This window comes from Dendrobates tinctorius, unplaced genomic scaffold (assembly GCF_039654945.1).
Source record: "Dendrobates tinctorius isolate UK_male_01 unplaced genomic scaffold, ASM3965494v1 ptg000039l, whole genome shotgun sequence".
Taxonomy (NCBI): Eukaryota; Metazoa; Chordata; class Amphibia; order Anura; family Dendrobatidae; genus Dendrobates; species Dendrobates tinctorius.
In genome coordinates, this window is record NW_027361707.1 from 27881270 (window position 1) to 27903668 (window position 22399).

A 22399-nucleotide genomic window follows, 5' to 3' on the forward strand; every position below is an offset into this window, starting at 1 on the left:
CCCTTCTCCCCATCATTGCCTTCACCCCATCACTGCCATCTCTCCATCATTGCCTTCACCCCATCACTCCCTTCTCCCCATCATTGCCTTCACCCCATCACTGCTGTCTCTCCATCATTGCCTTCACCCCATCACTGCTCTCTCCATCATTGCCTTCACCCCATCACTGCTGTCTCTCCATCATTGCCTTCACCCCATCACTGCTGTCTCTCCATCATTGCCTTCACCCCATCACTCCTGTCTCTCCATCATTGCCTTCACCCCATCACTCCTGTCTCTCCATCATTGCCTTCACCCATCACTGCTGTCTCTCCATCATTGCCTTCACCCCATCACTGCTGTCTCTCCATCATTGCCTTCACCCCATCACTCCCTTCTCCCCATCATTGCCTTCACCCCATCACTGCTGTCTCTCCATCATTGCCTTCACCCATCACTGCTGTCTCTCCATCATTGCCATCACCACATCACTGCTGTCTCTCCATCATTGCCTTCACCCCATCACTCCCCTCTCCCCATCATTGCCTTCACCCCATCACTCCCCTCTCCCCATCATTGCCTTCACCCCATCACTCCCTTCTCCCCATCATTGCCTTCACCCCATCACTGCCATCTCTCCATCATTGCCTTCACCCCATCACTCCCTTCTCCCCATCATTGCCTTCACCCCATCACTGCCATCTCTCCATCATTGCCTTCACCCCATCACTCCCTTCTCCCCATCATTGCCTTCACCCCATCACTGCCATCTCTCCATCATTGCCTTCACCCCATCACTCCCTTCTCCCCATCATTGCCTTCACCCCATCACTGCCATCTCTCCATCATTGCCTTCACCCCATCACTGCCATCTCTCCATCATTGCCTTCACCCCATCACTCCCCTCTCCCCATCATTGCCTTCACCCCATCACTGCTGTCTCCCCCCATCATTGCTGTCTCCCCATCATTGCCTTCACCCCATCACTCCCCTCTCCCCATCATTGCCTTCACCCCATCACTCCCTTCTCCCCATCATTGCCTTCACCCCATCACTGCCATCTCTCCATCATTGCCTTCACCCCATCACTCCCTTCTCCCCATCATTGCCTTCACCCCATCACTCCCCTCTCCCCATCATTGCCTTCACCCCATCACTGCGGTCTCCTCATCATTGCCTTCACCCCATCACTCCCCTCTCCCCATCATTGCCTTCACCCCATCACTCCCTTCTCTCCATCACTGCCTTCACCCCATCACTCCCCTCTCCCCATCACTGCCGTCTCTCCATCACTCCCCTCATGGCCTTCTCCTCATGTCCCCATCTCCTCCAGGGCCAGGCTACACAAACACAGACAGACATACATACATACACACACACACACACACACACACATTATACATACACACACACACCACCTCTCTCCTCTCACCTGCCCGCCGCCCGCGCTTCCTCGCTCTGACACAGCACCCGCGCTCTCCTCTCTGTGTCAGAGACAGGAAGCGCGGGCGGCGGGCAGGAAGCTGGACGCAGTGGACGGGTCCTTGCAGCTCCGCTCCTGCTATTCCCTCTTGCAGGCAGCGGAGTTGCTTGGATCGCTCCCTGGCCGCCGCTAAGAACTGCTGCGCGCCGCCCCAGCCCCCGCTACGCCACTGACCGCCCCTGGCTCCCCTTGTGTCCGCGGACCGGCAAGGGCACTGCAGCGGCCCGGTGCTGGGCCGCGGACCGGCGGTTGGGGAACCCTGCTCTATAGGACATACAGGTCTCCCGAATGGTTGTTCAGTAGAGGGTTACGGTTGGATTCGAGGTGCCCCAGGTGCACAATGGATAATGCGGACATTTTACATATGATGTTCACATGCTCTTGCCTGCAAATATTCTGGATCGTGGTCCTTAGCCTTATACACTTGGTCACGGGACAGGATATTCCCAGGGACCCCACGATTTGTGTTTTGGGTTATGTTGATGAGGTGGGAGGGGATCAATACCTTAAAATTGCTGTGGCCAGAATGCTATTTGTGGCCCGAAAGCTGATAGCGTATCACTGGATTTCTGCCAAAATCCCCTCAAGAAAAGAATACATTAATAGGTTGAACCAAATATTATATAGGGAAAAGTTTGTGTACCTCAGGAGGGGTGTGCCGCATATTTTTGGGAAAATATGGGAGCGATGGTTGAAGGTTCCTGGCCTGACTGCCTCGAATCTCCTATATTAATGAGTGGGCCCTGGAGGTGGTCTCCTGTCGGTTGCTAATCGTCATTTCTCATATGATATGGTTGTGTGATGGAATTGGGTTTATTCGCTATGTAGCAGTCTATATGCCATCGGACAAAGGGAGGGGGGTGTTATGGGGGAAGGGAATGTTTGACAACATGTTGTAAGTTGTACATGCCTGTCATTTCTAAAACTTTTAATAAAAACTATCTGATCAAAAAAAGGAGTGGATCATTACCATCATCAAAGAAGTGCTTGAGAGCCTACTACTGGCAATACATTAGACAAAGAATTCCAGTGTATGGGGGAGTCGGGGGAGATGGCCGCCAGCTGAATGATGGTTGTTGGGCGAATGATGGTTTGGGCGACATCCACCTGAGCCGTCTCTCCCATAGACAAGAGCACTTGTTCGGCCGAGTGCTACTGCGTTCTCTTTGAGAGCCACCAGCTTAACCCTGAGAAAAAGTGATCGGCAGTCCCAAATCGCACATGACCAATCGATCTCTCTCCCGGCCATCACTCGGCTGGTGCCCCCTGAAAAGGTCAATACTGCTGGGTGCAGCCAACAGTAGAGCAATGTGTATGGTGGGATCAGGAGTCAGCGAAGGTGCATGCAAATTAGCCTGGAAGTACACACAACACAGTCGCAGTGCACACCCCAAATGCACTTTCGGGCTAATTTGCATGTGGATTCAAATCTTGATTTCTCAACATCGGCACATGAGACGACTGTAAAAACTCCACACGGCTTTTACCGAGCAGGATGATGAACGGTGAGCTGACAACTCCACATTTTCATTGAGAAATGGTTTGAAAAGGATTATGTTGCCATTGCAAGACTCTAAAAAAAACTTCTACAAATTAAATTAAGCATGCAAAAAAAAGTAGGGAAAAAAAGGGAAGGTGCCCATCTGAAACAAAACGAAGATGCACTACACGGTGGTTTGGGAAGAAAAAAAAAAGGCCTCGAGTGCACCATGCACGCAGACGTCATGCTCTCAGGTGGAGGTATGCATTGCTGACCTTTTCAAAACTATTGGCTGAGAGTGAAAAGGAGAATGATGAATAGGTAGATGTGTCCAACTCTGGGCCCTCCATGGAGGTACTCTGAGACATGTCAGGCCCTTCAGATGAAGACCGGGATACCCCCTCTGCCCGCTGCACACTTACAATTTCCGAACTGTCCGAAGGGGTCACAGCAGAATCTGGACCTTCTGTGGTCGTCTGTGAGCTATCGCTCACTGGTGAGGAAGCCTGAGTGGTTCCCTCATTCAGGTCCATGTTTGTATCCGACTGGACAGTGCTGATTTGACTTGAACTGCGACTTAACATGTCCTCATCGTCGCCTTCGGTCACCGTGCTGGCCAGGTCGGAGCTGCTCAGGTCTACAGAGTCAGACTGCAGGGTGTGCTGCGACCGCGGCTGTTCGGTTATAATATCGTGAGTGGTGGCGTCCAGGGTGGAGGTGGCAGCTGGAGCAGGAGCACCGGGGGATGCTCCCGAATCGGATAATTCCTCGTTCTTAACCCCAGCTGGAAAATATGGAAATGACAGTAGAAAAAGTGTGGTCTGAGACTACTTTTTACAATTGTCAGGGGTGGGAACCTCACCTATCAGTCAATGCTGTCATATAGTGATAGATTTGTTCCCAAATTGACACATCACAATAGTGGAGTTCTGGCCGCAATAGGACTTAGTGGATGGCGTGGTCATCACTACTGTGCTGCTGACGAGTCTATTATAAAGCCGCTCTTCTGCCTCCATCTCTGAGATCGGTGCAACATCACCATCTCCAAAATACCACTGCAAAGGAGTGAGGAAAGTATGACCATGCCTCCCCTACTGCGCCAAAATACCCACTGCAGAGGCGTTAGGAAAGCGTGATCATACCTCGCGTACTACTGTGCCATGATAGCCACTGTAGAGATGTGAGGAAAGTGTGACCAAGCCTCCCCTACTGCGCCCAAAAAATCAACTGAAGAATCGCGAGGAAAGTGTGACCATGCCTCTCCTACCGCGCCAAAATACCCACTGCAGAGGCGTGAGTAAAGTGTGACCATGCCTCCCCTACCAGGCCAAAATAATCTCTGCAGAGGCGTGAGGAAAGCGTTATCATGCCTCCACTACGGTGCCAAAATACCCACTGCAGAGGCGTGAGGAAAGTGTGACCATACCTCTCCTACTACTGTGCCAAAATAACCACTGTAGAGGGGTGCTGAAAGGGCGACAATGCCTACACTACCTGTTGCTTGCCGCGGGATGGACAAAGTGATGATTATTGGCACTAGTCCATCCCACACCGATGGAAAGGCAGGAGAGGAGTGATTCAGACTTACCATAGCTCTCCCTAGAGGATGGAAACAGGCCCCATCTCAGAGACCGGAAATATTAGTTATGGAGACTGTACTTTAGATAGGTAACGGCACGTTATCATAAGGGATGATCGCTTTAGGTGTTAAGTAAAACAATCTCATTTACATGAGGAACCTATAGTACTGACCTATAAATGGAGCAGCGGTAACATCTAATTTGTTTTCGGTCTCATCTTCTAAGCCTTCCTCCTCACCAAGGTGAATTTTACCTGATCAAGCATAAAGACAGGTCATCAAGCCATGCACATGTAAGTACAAGAATCCTTCATTATATAATAGAGATACTATGTGTTCCTAATCTCTGTGCCTCCACGACTGTGTACGGAGCAGAACTGTGCCGGCACCATACAGAGGTCACATCCAGCCGCAGCAGGAGCGCAAAGCCATAAGATCGCTGAGGGTCTGACTGCCGGGATGAGTCTTACTTTTAAAAGACAATACTGGTGGAACTGATCCAGGTTTGTAGGTCGCCTTGCTCACACTGGCCTTTTCAGCCCATAAATTTTCAATAGGATTGCGATCAGGGTTTGTGATGGCCTCTCCAAAACATTGACTGTTATCCTTAAGCGACTTTGCTACCATTTTAGCAGTATGCTTCGGGTCACTGTCCATTTGGAAGACCCAAGCTTTATCTTCCTGGCTGATGTCTTGAGATGTTTCATGTCAGATATTGAGAAAAACATGCATACGTGTCTTTTTATATAGTCTATGGAAACTTCTGGTTTCGACTGTGTATATATATATATATATATATATATATATATATATACACACACACACACACACACACACATTAAAAATACATTTTATATATACCATGTATTGGATTTGTAAATATTTCATAATTATATTTTTTTCAATACAATATAAATTATAACTAAAATAGACATTGCTTTATTTTTATTATATTTATACAATATATAAATATAACAAACAAAAATCACACTATGTTCATGGGTATATAACATAATTTTAGATATATATTCTGTATTTATAATTAATTATATTTATTATATTTTTTTTTTATATGAAATATATACAATGAATAATTTTTTGTATTAAAATATACAAAATATTTAAATGTAATATACGGTATACACACACACTTATGGTGTATGATTTATTATTTATTTTTATTATATTTAATTATATATGTTTATATATATATATATATATATATATATAATAAAAAATAAGACGTTTGTATTTTTATTACATTTTATATTTATAATATTGAAAAACAATCTCTATATATAAAAATGAATGTGTGTGTGTGTATCACCAACCAATCACGAAGCATCTCTCATTTCACCAGAGCTGGTTAAAAGAAGCTGAGCTGTGATTGGTTGCTATGACCAACAGTTTTCCCACTTGACAACACCTCAGCAGACACTGACATGGTGGGAGAAATCTAGCATCCCCGGGAACATAAGCTCCCAGCCATTGTCTGCCCCATCTGAAAGGAGCAGAGAGCGCATGACTAATGAATCCCCCCTCCCGTGCCCATATACCCATCATACATCCTCCATCCCGTAGGCACATCTTCCCTCTTAAAGGGATCATTGGTATGGAAGTCAGAGCAAATCCATCCAGCGCTTTGGTTTTGACCCCAGGCCTCTCTTAAAGGGATCCCCGGTATGGAAGTTAGGACCATTCCACTCAGCTGTGTGGTTCTGACCCCAGGGTCTCTTAAAGGGATCATTGGTATGGAAGTTCGGGCAAAGCCATCCAGCGCTTTGGTACTGACCCGAGGCCTTTCTTAAAGGGATCTCCGGTATGGACATCAGGGCAAATACATCCAGCGCTTTAATTCTGATCCCAGGCCTCTCCATCCCTGGAATGGAAGTCAGGGCAATTGCCTTCAAATGCTTTGGTACTGACCCCAGGCTCTCTTAAAGGGATCTCCGGTATGGAAGTTAGGGTAAATCCCTCAGCGCTCTGATTCTCACCCCAGGCTTTTATTAAAGGGATCATTGGTATGGAAGTCAGGGCAAATTCACTCAGCGCTCTGGTTCTGACCCCAGGCCTCTCTTAAAGGGATCTCCAGTATGGAAGTTAGGACCGTTCCACTCAGCGCTCTGGTTCTGACTCCAGGCCGACGGGATGATGTGGGATATTAGGGGTAGTAGTCCGGTGGCTCTGGCTGACGGGATGATGTGGGATACTAGGGGTAGTAGTCCGGTGGCTCTGGCTGACGGGATGATGTGGGATACTAGGGGTAGTAGTCCGGTGGCTCTGGCTGACGGGATGATGTGGGATATTAGGGGTAGTAGTCCGGTGGCTCTGGCTGACGGGATGATGTGGGATATTAGGGGTAGTAGTGCGGTAGCTCTGGCTGACAGGATGACGTGGGATATTAGTAGTCGTCCGGTAGCTCTGGCTGACAGGATGACGTGGGATATTAGTAGTCCGCTAGCTCTGGCTGACGGGATGATGTGGGATATTATAGTGAATGGGGCTATGCGGAGTGGGCGGGGCTCTACACTCAGCTTTATATATACAGTATATATAGATATAATCATTATAATTTGTCATAACTAACCGTAGTTAGTTACTAAGCCCGGGCAGCGCCAGGCTCTTCAGCTAGTATAAAATATTTACAAATACAATACATGCCGAGAGATAGATATATATATATATATATATACACACACACACACACACACACACACACACACACACACACACACACACACACACACATATATGTACACACATATAATAAACAATGTTCATTTTCCCCATTTTTTATTTTTCAAGCAAATGATTGGACAGGTTAGGAAAGCAGTAAGTGCGGAGCAGGGAAGGGAAGGATAATCAGTAATCACCTCTTTGCTTCCGGGACAGAAGAGGACTGCAGGTAGAGCTCCCGCCAGCTGCGAATCACAGAGAATGGAAGAGTGGAGAGACGTTAATAGGGAGCATGCAGTATTAGGGGAGCCCCTCTGGCGTGATTCGTGTTAGAGGATCAGCCCGCAGTCAATCATGGACAGATATTAACACAAGAGAGATCACTTATTAGTAATTGCAGAGCTGTGAGACCAGTGTCATAATGGACTAGAGGGTTAGCCTAAAATCTAAGACACAGGTAAAATGCAGAGAAGCTCGGCTGTTTAGGCCAACGTCATCTCCATTTGCATGGATGAGCGCTGCACTCACAGCCCCCAACATGTATTCTTGTAAATGAAACAATTAAGGACCTAAATCAAAGCTTAAAGGGCTTCTCCAGCATGGCTCACTTCACGATCAGGTGCCTGGGAGGTCTCTTGCACAGCCGGTGGGTATGGTATCATTAGGGGTCACAGGAGGCGTAGGAGGAACACTTTCATTAGAACTTATAACTAGAGTCCCAGCAAATGTATGGAGAGCCAAAAACACAGGCTCCCAATGCATGTGCTGCGACTTACACAGCCGCGACACATGCAGCTGCGGCGCCAATCAGTTGATCAGTCGGCATGCTCCATGTATCCGGGCTCCCGCTGTAGCTTATTCGGTAAGCCGAGTAAGCGGGAACCCGAACAAAGAACAAATTCGCTCAACTCTACTTATAACCAAGCGCTTAGCGATTATACAAGTAACAATATTAATCAGAGATAATCCAAGGCTTTCACAGTCCAACATCACACGGTCCAGTTGGCGGGTTGTGCATGATTTTGCGGTTGAGCATGGTGCCACAGTAGATGGCGGGTAGCATAATGCAATATCAGGCCAGATATCAAAAGGGATGGAAACAGTGTGAACAGAGCTGCGGGACAATGCGATTTATGCCTTATGTTACTAGGAATAAAATAAAGGGTTAAGAGAGTCCTATTATAAGAATTACATATCCCTGGCATGGCTTACTCTTACTAATGGCAAGGTAAAAAGAAAAACCAAGAAACGTCTGGATGTGACACATAGGTTAGATGCATATTACTATATCTCTTGCCTATGAGTTCCACTATGCTCCCACTGCGGCCACGGTCCTGAGTGTCATCTCGGCACACGCTGACACGTGGAACGCCCCCGGATGTGGTGAGGACATGAAGCAGCTCAATGGGGGGCGTCCTGAAGATCTGCTGCAGCAGCTCCAGAGCCCCCGTCACCACATTGTGATCCCGGTGCTGGGTGTAATGTAATGTCAGTTCATAAATCTAGAAAGACAGAAAAAATAAGCGCTTGACATATTCGATTTGAAACAAACAAAAAAAAATCTATATATTAAAATTATGTTCGATATTCTAAAATTGTGATGGAGGAAACGTCTGCATTGTGGGAGATGGCGAGTAAAATCAAACATGGAGTCGAGCGGCCATGAAAGGTTCACCTGCGTTAGCTGCTCCGCAGAAGGGGAGATTTCAGCCTCTTTCCGGGTCTCCCCAAAACTTCCTTTCAGGCTCGTGTCCTTCACCTGCTGCTGTAGTAGTGGAATTAGATAGCGTAGTGTTAGCAGGACTCCCAAAATCAAGAGAGTCGGGCGGTCGTCCTCAATGGGAACCAGCAAACCTGCAAAAACACTACAATTTAGTAACCTATCCTAATAGAGGAAATCCGTGTCACCATAAAAATCTTAAGAATAAAAAAAGATTTCAAAACAGTGAACAAGATGACAACCAAGAGACAAAAAGCCCGACTCATCATCGTTTTTGCTAGTTTATTTTGGCTATTTTTTGTGCTTTTTTTTTTGTCAGGTTTTGATTTGCGCCAAATTCGTTTATTAATTTGTAATGAAGTGTAGGTCATAAATGTTTGCCATTTTGGCTGTGGTTTTCAGTCTTCCAGATATTTGAGGCCAATTTACCAATTGAGACTTTTTAAATTTTGGCACAAATGTACTCCAACTTTTTATGCATGTCAGAAATGTTTGGGCAAAAGTTAGGAGTTGTCTGAGACATTTTAACAGAACAAGCAACTTTTTGCTCTAATAAGGCTCAAAAATAATAATAACAATAATAATAATAATAATAATAATAATAATAATAATAATAAAATATTAGGATTTTTTATTTTAGCAAAATTCATGAACCACGTGAGAAATTTTGGAAAATTTAGCATGAAAAAGTTTTTGTTTTTTTTTGTTTTTTTTTAAAGAAAAAAAGTCCAGTGAAGTGTATTTGTTACCAACTCCTCTAAAAGGGGTTGTCCAGTACTTTCATACTGATGGTCAATGCTTAGGATAGGTCATCAATATCAGACTAGTGGTGGTGTAAAACCCAGTGCTCCTACCAATCAGCTGGCACCGCTGTCAGCCAGACGTGATCAATGATGGAGTGGAACAGCACAGCACCGCTAACTATATAATGGCCCCAGCGGATACTGCCAATCCACTTCTATTCATTGATGTAGGGGTGGATCTGCAGCATTATACAGCTGATGGAGCGGTGCTGTGCCGCTAACCGGTTGGAGTGCCAGGTGTTGCTCTCCCACTGGGAAGACATATCCTAAGCATTGATAACAAATATAACTGTAGTGGACAAACCCTTTAACAGACATCCCACTCGGGGTGTAAATATATGCTATTGGGACACCAATAAAGGAACTACAAAACTGCGTGGTTTCCAGAACCTTAGAGAATGTGGAGGAATAAAGGGACATCCACATCTTACACTGTGACCAGCCAGGTCGCTCCACACGGTCTAAAATACACCGGAAATACGGACGTTCTTCGTTTCATGCAGCGCCTTTGCTGAAAGCAGACACAGACAGAGGCACGTACCCAGGAGCACGTTGAGAAGCCATGTGTAGAAGTACTGAGTTCGCCGGGAATGCTGACAGATGTGGACGGCAGAACCAGCTGCTGTGCGGCGGATTGTGGGAGAGCTGGATTTCAGATTGGCAATGAACGCTTTCAGCAAAACCTGTAAGGTGGCAGAATAGGAGGTTATTCACTTTCAGTACATGATCTGACAATCATGTTGCACCGACTAATACCAGGGCATATACCCCACAATCCTGTGTCCCCCCCCCCCCCCCAACACTAATGCTGTGTCCCTCCCCCCACTAACACTATTGACCAGAAAGGGGTATTTACAGAATTCACAAGATAAGGGAGTAACTTAGCCACACGGACCCCCTTCTACCCAGAGATCTCTGCAGAGCCCTATGTTATATGGAGCAGAGATGCACATGCTGGATTTCCGCTCCCAGTCATTTTTCATGGGACAGCCAGAGAAAAAAAAAGTGAATTCAGAGTTACTTCCGGGAGCCTCAGACGATGAAAGGAGTGGAGGTCGGGCATGGGCTCCATCGCTTCATTTAACATAGGGCTCTGCGGAGAAGGATGATAGACCCGGCAATCAATAAGTTATAACCCAACCTGTGCAGATCTGTGACAAGTTCACTCTGCAGTCTGATCCCACAGTCATACTGCCCCCATCTGTCCACTGCTTTATACCAATATGCATCCCATAGAATGCATCCCTTAGAATACAGTTAATAGAGGTGTGCACATGTGGAAGAGAGTATAGTTGCAGGATCACGAGTCGGGGTTTGTTGTCTGACACCATGAGCAGGGCTGTGGAGTCGGTAACCAAACCTTGCGACTCCGACTCCTCAATTTCCCTTACACCGACTGACTCCACAACTCGGACTCCCACACATATTGCTTATATTTAAGTGAAAAATGTATTGTAGTACAATGTGAACATCAGACATTTAATCATTTTTATGATACAATAATCAAGATATTTTGATAGAACATAATATCTATTTATTGGAATACAACTTTAGAACACAAAAAACTGTAATAAATTGTAAATATGTAGTACACTATGTAATATTGATTACATATATACAGTACAGACCAAAAGTTTGGACACACCTTCCCGTTCAAAGAGATTTCTTTATTTTCATGACTATGAAAATTGTAGATTCACTCTGAAGGCATCAAAACTATGAATAAACACATGTGGAATTATATAATTAACACAAAAGTGTGAAACAACTGAAAATATCTCTTATATTCTAGGTTCTTCAAAGTAGCCACCGTTTGCTTTGATTACTGCTTTATTTTTCAACAGGACAATGACCCCAGACACACCTCCAGGCTGTGTAAGCGCTATTTGACCAAGAAGGAGAATGATGGGGTGCTACGCCAGATGATCTGGCCTCCACAGTCACCAGACCTGAACCCAATCGAGATGGTTGGGGGGGAGCTAGACCGCAGAGTGAAGGTAAAAGGGCCAACAAGTGCTAAGCATCTCTGGGAACCCCTTCAAGACTGTTGGAAGACCATTTCCGGTGACTACCTCTTGAAGCTCAATCGAGAGAATGCCAGGAGTGTGCAAAGCAGTAATCAAAGCAAACGGTGGCTACTTTGAAGAACCTAGAATATAAGACATATTTTCAGCTGTTTCACACTTTTTTGTTAATTATATAATTCCACATGTGTTAGTTCATAGTTTTGATGCCTTCAGAGTGAATCTACAATTTTCCTAGTCATGAAAATAAAGAAAACTCTTTGAATGAGAAGGTGTGTCCAAACTTTTGGTCTGTACTGTATATACACTATGACTTAGCTAAGACAAAGCCTAGATCCTCAGGCTACATTCACACCGTGGGCGTAGCCAGGATCAAACCTGGGGGGGGGGCTGAACTTCATACTGTTCCGCAGAACCTCATACTGCACACTCTTACATTTGAAAATAAAGCCTGCACCTTAAGAAGATGTGATGAATGCAGTCTATTTATTCCAACTATCAATTGATGTTGATGTGTTACTGAAGACGAGCAATGCCTGTCCTGGGTGTTCTTTTGGGCAGCTGAGGTGTACATGACTGGTGCTAAAAAAAAAGGAGTGTTAGTCTGTGTGCTACCCGGCTTTCATTCTTTTTGGTACAGATAAGATATGGATAGACAGATATGGATAAATGGATGGATAGAGCAGATTTCTAATCTGCTTTTGCTATTGAAAACACTATCTATGAGCTCAAAAACCTTTCAGGTGATGCGGTTTTTTAAAAAGCTGATCTGCGTTTGCAGCTGAAAAACGCTGTGTGTGAATGTAGCCTTAGATCAGGAATAGAACAGCCATTTATAGGACATTTCATAACTTTCCCAAACTCCTATGAAAAAATATTCAGCACATTCTGCATTGAATTACTATACCCAATTTATTATATATTTTAGGAGTCAGTCCATTTTATACCGACTCCACCAAAATGAGCACCGACTCCACGACTCCGAAGCCCTGACCATGAGGACACATTGGTCTGCAGAAGAGATCTATACACAAGGTAAAAGGAATTTAAGGGTTATCCCCATGTTTGTATAGATGGATATTATTGGATAGAGCTTGTAAAATCAAACACTTTTGTAATGTAATGTTTGTTAAAATTTGCAGCCATTCTTGAGATAAACACTTTTGTTTACAGTTTGTTGCCTAAGAGACCGACCACCGCTGCACTGCGTTGAAGCTGGCTCACTCCAGTACACGACCGACCACCGCTGCACTGCGCTGAAGCTGGCACACGCCAGTACACGACCAACCACTATTCACTGTGCTGAAGCTGGCACACTCCAGTACACGACCAACCACCTCTGCACTGCGCTGAAGCTGGCACACTCCAGTACACGACCAACCACCTCTGCACTGCGCTGAAGCTGGCACACTCCAGTACACGACCTACCACCGCTGAAGGTACACTCCAGTACACCACCGACCACCACTGCAATGCACTGAAGCTGGCACACTCCAGTACAAGACCGGCCACCGCTGCACTGCGCTGAAGCTGGCACACTCCAGTACACGACCAACCACCACTGCAATGCACTGAAGCTGGCACACTCCAGTACAAGACCGGCCACCGCTGCACTGCGCTGAAGCTGGCACACTCCAGTACACGACCGGCCACCGCTGCACTGCGCTGAAGCTGGCACACGCCAGTACACGACCGGCCACCGCTGCACTGCGCTGAAGCTGGCACACGCCAGTACACGACCAACCACCGCTTCAATGCGCTGAAGCTGGCACACTCCAGTACACGACCAACCACGGCTTCAATGCGCTGAAGCTGGCACACTCCAGTACACGACCAACCACCGCTGCACTGCGCTGAAGCTGGCACACTCCAGTACACGACCAACCACCGCTGCACTGCGCTGAAGCTGGCACACTCCAGTACACGACCTACCACCGCTGAACTGCGCTGAAGCTGGTACACTCCAGTACACCACCGACCACCGCTGCAATGCGCTGAAGCTGGCACACTCCAGTACACGACCAACCACTGCGGCACTGCGCAGAAGCTGGCACACTCCAGTACACCTGACTAGCGCCAAAGCAGCACTTACAAACTCAATGGGGGGGAAGCTGGCACACTCCAGTACACGACCGGCCACCGCTGCACTGCGCTGAAGCTGGCACACTCCAGTACATGACCGGCCACCGCTGCACTGCGCTGAAGCTGGCACACTCCAGTACACGACCAACCACCTCTGCACTGCGCTGAAGCTGGCACACTCCAGTACACGACCAACCACCTCTGCACTGCGCTGAAGCTGGCACACTCCAGTACACGACCTACCACCGCTGAAGGTACACTCCAGTACACCACCGACCACCACTGCAATGCACTGAAGCTGGCACACTCCAGTACAAGACCGGCCACCGCTGCACTGCGCTGAAGCTGGCACACTCCAGTACACGACCGGCCACCGCTGCACTGCGCTGAAGCTGGCACACGCCAGTACACGACCGGCCACCGCTGCACTGCGCTGAAGCTGGCACATGCCAGTACACGACCAACGACCGCTTCAATGCGCTGAAGCTGGCACACTCCAGTACACGACCAACCACGGCTTCAATGCGCTGAAGCTGGCACACTCCAGTACACGACCAACCACCGCTGCACTGCGCTGAAGCTGGCACACTCCAGTACACGACCTACCACCGCTGAACTGCGCTGAAGCTGGTACACTCCAGTACACCACCGACCACCGCTGCAATGCGCTGAAGCTGGCACACTCCAGTACACGACCAACCACTGCGGCACTGCGCAGAAGCTGGCACACTCCAGTACACCTGACTAGCGCCAAAGCAGCACTTACAAACTCAATGGGGGGGAAGCTGGCACACTCCAGTACACGACCGGCCACTGCTGCACTGCGCTGAAGCTGGCACACTCCAGTACATGACCGGCCACCGCTGCACTGCGCTGAAGCTGGCACACTCCAGTACACGACCAACCACTATTCACTGTGCTGAAGCTGGCACACTCCAGTACACCACCGACCACCGCTGCAATGCGCTGAAGCTGGCACACTCCAGTACACGACCAACCACTGCGCAGAAGCTGGCACACTCCAGTACACCTGACTAGCGCCAAAGCAGCACTTACAAACTCAATGGGGGGGGGGAGCTTGTAAACACAGCACGTTTTACAGTCTAGCAGTGGTGGTCGGTCTCCAAAGCAACAAGTTATAAACAAGTGTTACCATTTCAAGGAAGGCTGAAATTTTTAATAAAAAGCAAGTTGCAAAATTGCTTGTTTTTACAAGGACTAATATGACAATAGCCCGTTAGGAAGATGGGAATAACGTTCATTGAAAAAAACGATGACTCTGTAGCCATTTAAAGGGAATATGACAGTCGAATTCACCTACTAACAAACAGACCCTTTAAATATGTAATTATCACCCTTATTTATCAGTGTCAGTAGTAGGGCCGCCTTACCTTGATTTCATGATCATTCGCAAAGTTACCAAAGGCGGCCATGATTTTTGGAACCGCAGCAGCCAGGGTCTCTTGTACCGATTCTTCCTGACGTTTGCATATTTTTGTGAGGCAAGGAAGCAGGTTCACCAGGTACGGCCTGAACGTTATATAGAAGAGGCAATTACTACGTGAAATGCTTTTTATTACTAGATACATCCTGTGCTGGTCAGCACCATGGAAATGTTTGCACCTGCTCTCCAAGGCCTGGCAACACGCAGCCGATCTGCACAGAACAGGAATATCAGCACATTTGCATTTGTTTAGACAGGAAAATGACAAGAGAAATAGAAATTATCGAAGAAACCATGTTAAAAAAAAAACCACACACATTACTGTCATGGCCGATGGACCAAGTTGTGTGAATCGTTTGGTACCAACTCTATTAGGTTCATTAAAGGGACTGTTCAAACCATACACAGGCGCTCAGCGCAACATGGCAGGGGCAAACATTTAAGCACACCACCCCTCTGCTTGTTCTCCATCCATCTCCACCCTTCTCTGGTTCTATGGAAACAGGGGGGTCAATCAAAAGAGAGGAGGAGGTGGAAATAGGAGGAAAACAAGCAGGTGGATATAAATGACAGGCCACACAATTACGCATCGAACGCCTGCACTTGGCTCTAACACTTATTCTGTGCTGACAGAAGCCATTTAAGAAAGGGGAAAATTGGATATTGGTACAAATTCAATATCAGACTACACAAGTGTTTGTTGTAGTCTGTTACCATGGAAACCGTTCTATATATGGGAATGATACACTGGGACAATAAAAAATGGTTGCATCGTTAAGAACTTTTTTTTTTCTTAATGGTCTACAGTACAATGTACTTTGTTGTTTTTTTTCTTTCTACATAATTTACCTGCACTTTTGTGGTCGTACTAGGTGTGCCAGCGCAGCAAACCTCCAGAGGGCAGCTCTGAGGCTGCGGGGGGCGCCATTCTAGAAGGAAAGAATCAGATCTATCACCTGGATTACAGGGTCTTCACTCATTACACAACTTCACACTCACAAATCTTATGACATATTGGTTGATGCAAAGCTGCCCCAAACGTGGAAGGTAAAAAAAAAGAAACATATGCAGCTTCTAATAGTAAAATGTGAACTGCCTGCCTCCTAAGACTATGGTCACATCCCCCAATACATCCCCCTCTGCACATACATACTTAGTGATTGAAAATGCTAGAAAAGAAACAAATTAAGAAGACAATATAAGAAAAAAGTTGAAGGGGATTTAAAAATGATTTTCTCCAAGCCCAGACCCCTAACTAACCCCACTCCCCCAATTACCTACAAAGCTTACCTGGGCACAGTGCCTTAAAAAGAAGTATGCATCATCCTGTGTCTGAAAAAGTGAAGGGGGTGCCATGTCCCCTGCTATCGGCTGTTGGGATCGGTGAGACCCTAGAGCCTTCAATTAAAAGTCCCTAAGTGCTCAATTGTTGGAATCGAACTTTTAAAGGGATATTTTTTTTTTTATCACTGACTCCTTTTGCACGTGTAGCCCGCTTTTCATTCATTGCAAAGCAAGACAGGGCTCCAGACGAGCCATCTGCATTTAATAGACATTTATGGCAGAGGCTAAAAGGTGATAGGAACAGCACAACAAAGCACAATTGTCTCAACGCCAGATTGTCAGCACAAAATAACTGATCAAACCAAGCACAGGAGCTCGTTGCAACTTTGACGTGGGCCAAGCAATTCAGTGCACCTTACCTCCTACTTGTTTTCCATCCATCTCCTCCTATAAAGCCACAGATGCCACTCAAGGAAGAGAAAAGCGGAGATCAATGGAAAATAAATAGATGGGAATGTGCACTGAACTATCTGGCCACACCAAGGGTGCACCAAGCACCTGTGCTCGGTTTGGGCAGTCATTTAGTGCCGAGAGACGCCCTTTAAGCATCACAGGCTTGATTATAAATTTTTCACATCATTACTTAGCTGAGCACTTGTTATGTGCTGCCACTGATTTACAGTATCATCTATAGCAAATTCTGGCATAAGCAACCGTAAACTTGTTGAGTTGTGGGGGTCCTGCCCCTCAATTAAGTCCCATACACCTTTAGGAAAATTAGTAGGAACTGTGTAAATCCCCAAAAAGAACGCACACATTTTTGCAAAATGTGCAACTTGTTTCCACCAGATGGAGTAATGGTCACTGATGCAGAACACACGGGAGTCACCTGCGATAAATAATGGATTAGAGAAGATGGGGGGGGGGGGGGAGATGTACAGAGAGGAGAGGAACCCACCTTCTTTATTTCTTTGTACAGCTCCAGCTGTAGCCGGGGGAGATTGGAGTCCATCAAAGCCTGTAACAAGAGAGGGGAAGGTGAGAGAAACCCGACCACGCTGTGAGCTCTCCATGTTACCCTACACGGGTTGTGCCCGTGTGTAATGATCATGAGACACATGGACTAAAGCAGAAGGGGCATTATAAGGCTACGTTCCCACGATGAGCTTTTGGGGATTTTTTTACACTGCAAATTTAGGAGAAAAAATTGTGAAAGTCTCCAATTTTACTTACTGGTTGCAGAAATTCTGCAACATCAAAAACTCACCAAAAGTTCATTGTGGGAACGAAGCGTAAGGGCTCGCAGCCAGCTCAGATCATCGCTTTATATAAAAGTAATGTGCTTGATTAGGAAGGAGGAGAACACTACCAAACTGACACATCTAGATACTCAGAAGTGTCAAAGAAAAGTCATTCTTCCTTGATCCCCTTACTAGGTACATATCTGGTATTGCCATCAGTTGTCAGCCATATACCTAGTACTTACAATGCTGAAACCGCTCAAGCACTCTGAGTATTAGGAGCCATTTAACAGCATTAAAGTGAACCCGAGACCAGATTTTCACAGCTAATTTGAGAACAGCATAATGTAGTGGCAGATGCCCCGATTCCAGTGATGTATCACTTACTTGGCTGCCTGCTGTAGTTTTAACAAAATCACTGTTTTAACTACTGCAGATCTACCAGTTCTCTGAATGTTGAGATCTGTATAATCCCACCCACACCAATGATTGGCAGACTTCTGTGTACATGGGCAGAAAGCTGCCAATCAGTGGTGTGGGCGGGGTTACACAGAGCTCAACATTCTAGCAACTCTAGATTTGCAACATATAAAAAACTGATTTTAATCAAAATGATATCAAGCCGCCCAGTAAGTGATACATTGCTGGAACCAGGGTATCTGCCACTACATTATGCTGCTCTCAGTAGGGGAAGCAAAAACTGGTAAAAGATTCCCTTTAAACAGGACATGCAAGACTTTTCTGGTAAATACTTTCACTAGTCATGAAAAATAAAACTCTGTTGTCTGTTCCTTATTTACTACTACTAGAAATGTAAAAACAGACAATCGGGTGATGGGAGGAATGGTCCTTACATGGTATACCGCCGTCCAATCAGTGATAGCAGTGTTAGACTGGACACACCCATTTGACAATGGGAATAATAACACCCAGTTGTTTTTTAATCATACATTTACAGAAGGAATAAACAGAGGAATGACAACGCAGAAGAAAATATACTTTTTTTTTTAAAAGGAATCTGTCAGTAGGCTCAACCCTTCCAAGTCGTCTATATGGGCATGTAGATCATAGACAGCAAGGTATCAATCTATTTAGCTTCCTTTGATAATGTGACCCTGATAACATGATTACAGGTCCTTCTACACTTCTATTCTGCTAATGATTGGTCAGCGTCATACAGGAGGAAGAAGAGTACATGTTCCCCCATTGAAAACTATTAACACCCAGTGCGAGACATGTAGCTCAGGAGAGCAGAGTGACAGTCATTACATGTCTCACACTGGTAATGCCCACTTTCATTTATAAGCAGCTCTGGCGGCAGATTCTATTGGAGATCTATGACCGGCCCATAGATCTTAACAGCTCATTTACATATAAGAAAACCATGAATTTCTCTGAAAGACACCGAATCACAGATATCATTTTACTAATCTTTCTACAACCTGCATTTCCATATAGACGGCTCCTACTGACAGATGCCCTTTAAAGAAGAGCTTTCGGCAAATTTTCCATGGTGAACATGTAATAGCGGCTGCAGAGCGGAATAAAAAATGTTGTTGTTTTGTTTCATTTCGCCTCTCTGTTATAGGCAAAACGTGTGGCACCAAATTAGTTAACTTTTGCAGAGTCCAACTGGGTGTTATTAGTTTTTTATGGGGAAGGTGTGTACTATTCTGTCTCCTGTATGACGCTGACCAGGCAGCAACATAGAAGTGTAGAAGGTCCAAAAAAGTAACCATTACTGACTACCACATTTTTTGTTCTTGATTTCTTTTAGTGTTTCTTAAAGCCAGAAAGTTGCCATTTGAATTGACTTGAGTTTTGGGCCATGTCTGTGATCTGCTGTTTTTCTACAAAATTAAACAACTGAATGAACATCCTCCAAAGCCGGTGATGCCATAATTCTTGCCAGGGGTTGTACAAAGGTTCAACAAATGCGGCATGGTGCCTGGAAGCCATACAAGTACAGTCTGCTTTACAACACGGCACTGCTTTCTCTTGGAGCTCTACCATGCACCTGAGCAGTAGTTTTACCCCACGTATGGGGCACTGGCATGCGGAGTAGAAATTGCCCAACAAGCTGGGTAGACGATTTTGTCCTGATATCCCTGAGGCTGAAGAAACTTTTTTTTTTTTTTTGGGGGGGGGGGGAAGGCTTAATTTTTCATTATTTTCTTCCACTTTGCTATTATTCTTGTGAAGCCCCTAAGGGGTTCACAAACTTCCTGAATGTAGTTTTGAATACGGTCTTGTTTCGCTTTTTTTTTTTTTTAACACATAAGACCCTCAAAGTCGTTTCAAAAGTGAAATAGTTCCTAAAAAAATATAGGATTTGCAAATTTCATTGGAGAAATGAAAAAAAAAAATCCCTTCTTAGATTAAAATTTATGACGGATATTTTATTAGCGCAATTGAAGACTAACGTGCTCCTTCTAGAAACACTGACTTTCGGCTAAAAAGTAGCAAAAATACTTTTGTCCATTAGCGGTTTGTAAGAGTATTTTTAACTTTGGGCCAAATTCATGAACCGCGTGAGCCATTTTGATAAGTTTGGCGTAAGAACAGTCAGGGTATGTGCACACGTAGTTTTTAGTCTCTGCGGATTTTGTAGAGAAAACCGCAGGAAATCCGCAGGACAAAGTGCTGCGGTTTTTCTGCGGTTTATCTGCGGATTATCTGCGTTTTTTCTGCGGTTTTGCCCTGCGGTTTTACACCTCATAATGGATGAGGTGTAAAACCGCAGCGTTTCTGCACCAAACAATTGACATGCTGCGGATTGTAAACCGCAGCAAAACCGCGCGGAAAAAAACGCAGCATGTGCACAGCTTTTTTTTATTTCCATAGGAAATAAAGGTACTGTACAACGCAGCAAAATCTGCTGCGTTTCTGCAGAGCCAAAAACGCTGCGGAAACGCAGCAGAATCCGCAGCGTGTGCACATACCCTCAGTGAATAGCACAATACAAAAAATAATATAGCAAATTAATAGAAAAAAAATGCTAAACAAAAAAAGAGTAATTGGTAGAATGGAAATGTAATAGCAATTTTAGAATTTCTGACATTGTTTTATGGGTTCGGTTTTTATCTCGCTCAGTGTGGTAATAAGAAAATTCTGGGAATCACCGGGATTACGGCAATACCAGATTTTTAGAGTTCTACTTCTACGAAAGTAAAAGAAAAAAAATAATATATAAAATAAATATATGCACTAAGAGCAGCGGATCAGTGTATAAATCATAAAAATAGAAAAAAAAAAAACCCCTTTAAGGCTAGGTTCACATTGCGTTGATGGGCTGCATTAACGCTATAGCATAACGCGATATACGTTACGCTATACCACTAGCGCAGACGCTTGACGGAGCCTCAGACGCTGCAGTCCGCGTCCGAGGCTCCGTCACTGAATGACGGCACATCGCGAACGAGTGCCGCTTTACGTCATGCGTTGCGATGTGCCCTACAATGGGGCTGAATGGCAGCGTTAACGGACTGCGCTACACCGCGTTATACCGCAGTCCGTCTAACGGACTGCTATAACGTAATGTGAACCCAGCCTAAGAAATTAAGGTCAGAAAATTTTTAGATATTGTGTAATAATCAGGGTTGTAGTAATAGAAAATCTTCTGTTAATACGACTGCATAGAAAGGTCCAGTTTGCAGCCAGAAACGAGATATTGTGCACCTGGCATATCCTGCCGAGCTCGCATCTGCTACAGTTTGGGAACTAATACGACCAACTAGGAACCAATGTCCTCAAGTCCGGGACAACAACAACAAAAAAAAAATGGCACAACGCAATGAGTTATTTGGGTAAAGGGACGATGGGATAAAATGTGACCACCAATTTAAGGCTGAGATAAGCTGCTCAGCTCTGCAGCTACTTACAACGAACCGAACCGGCACGCAGCACAGCTGATTGGTGGGTATTGCAGATCCGCTCCCATTCACTTCTATAGGTGAACTGGAGTACTTAGGAGCCGCCATTGCAAAGTGTACAGAGCTATGCTGTTTCTGCTCAATTCTTTTCTGCACTGCCAAGGACACCAATGGATATTACCGGTGTACAGGTGGAAGTATCCAGGAGGCACTATTGGGGAATAGCAGTTTACATTGACAACGCATTTCGATGTTCACATACTTCGACATCTGGACACACCACATTCATATGTGCATAAAGATCCATCTCTCCACTGGATATTCCTCTTTGGATCTGCAGCAGCTGTTTTTTTTGAGATCCTAAAAGTGTTGTGGCTTATACAACCACCCCAGGTGAGCACATCCCTGTACTCCTATCTTCCCACTACATATTGGATAAGACCCTGTATCGCACTATTGTTATTCAGTGGCAGAAAGACCAGGTGACAGACAATCGGGGGGGGGGTTAAGCTGCCACTTGTTGGACCCATACCGGTCTGATAATGATGACCATTCCAAGAACAGGTTATTTTTTTTCTTTTAGTTTTAAAGATCTTCTCAATTGCTACTCGGTGAGGACATACACATAGTGACTTGCAAAAGTATTCACCCCCTTGGCATTTTTTTCATGCTTTGCTACCTCACAACCCATTTTCTTTTTAATTGTGAAGCAAACAACAAATAGGACAAAAT

At 45.5% G+C, this 22399-nt stretch overlaps 1 protein-coding gene across 2 annotated transcripts in view; it reads right to left on the bottom strand.

Moving 5' to 3' along the window:
• The window catches only part of HTT (huntingtin), a 301306-nt gene that overhangs the window by 211757 nt on the left and 67150 nt on the right, over window positions 1–22399 (bottom strand). Inside the window, exons 4-12 of one of the 2 annotated variants that reach the window (XM_073574568.1) lie at window positions 17513–17572; window positions 16120–16199; window positions 15218–15356; window positions 10262–10403; window positions 8873–9051; window positions 8495–8699; window positions 7395–7442; window positions 4695–4775; window positions 3365–3726 (exon numbers count right to left, since the gene is read on the bottom strand). In XM_073574568.1, the coding sequence (XP_073430669.1) occupies window positions 3365–3726; window positions 4695–4775; window positions 7395–7442; window positions 8495–8699; window positions 8873–9051; window positions 10262–10403; window positions 15218–15356; window positions 16120–16199; window positions 17513–17572 (1296 nt within the window). The remainder of the gene's footprint in view (window positions 1–3364; window positions 3727–4694; window positions 4776–7394; window positions 7443–8494; window positions 8700–8872; window positions 9052–10261; window positions 10404–15217; window positions 15357–16119; window positions 16200–17512; window positions 17573–22399) is intronic. The other variant, XM_073574569.1, reaches the window with a different exon arrangement.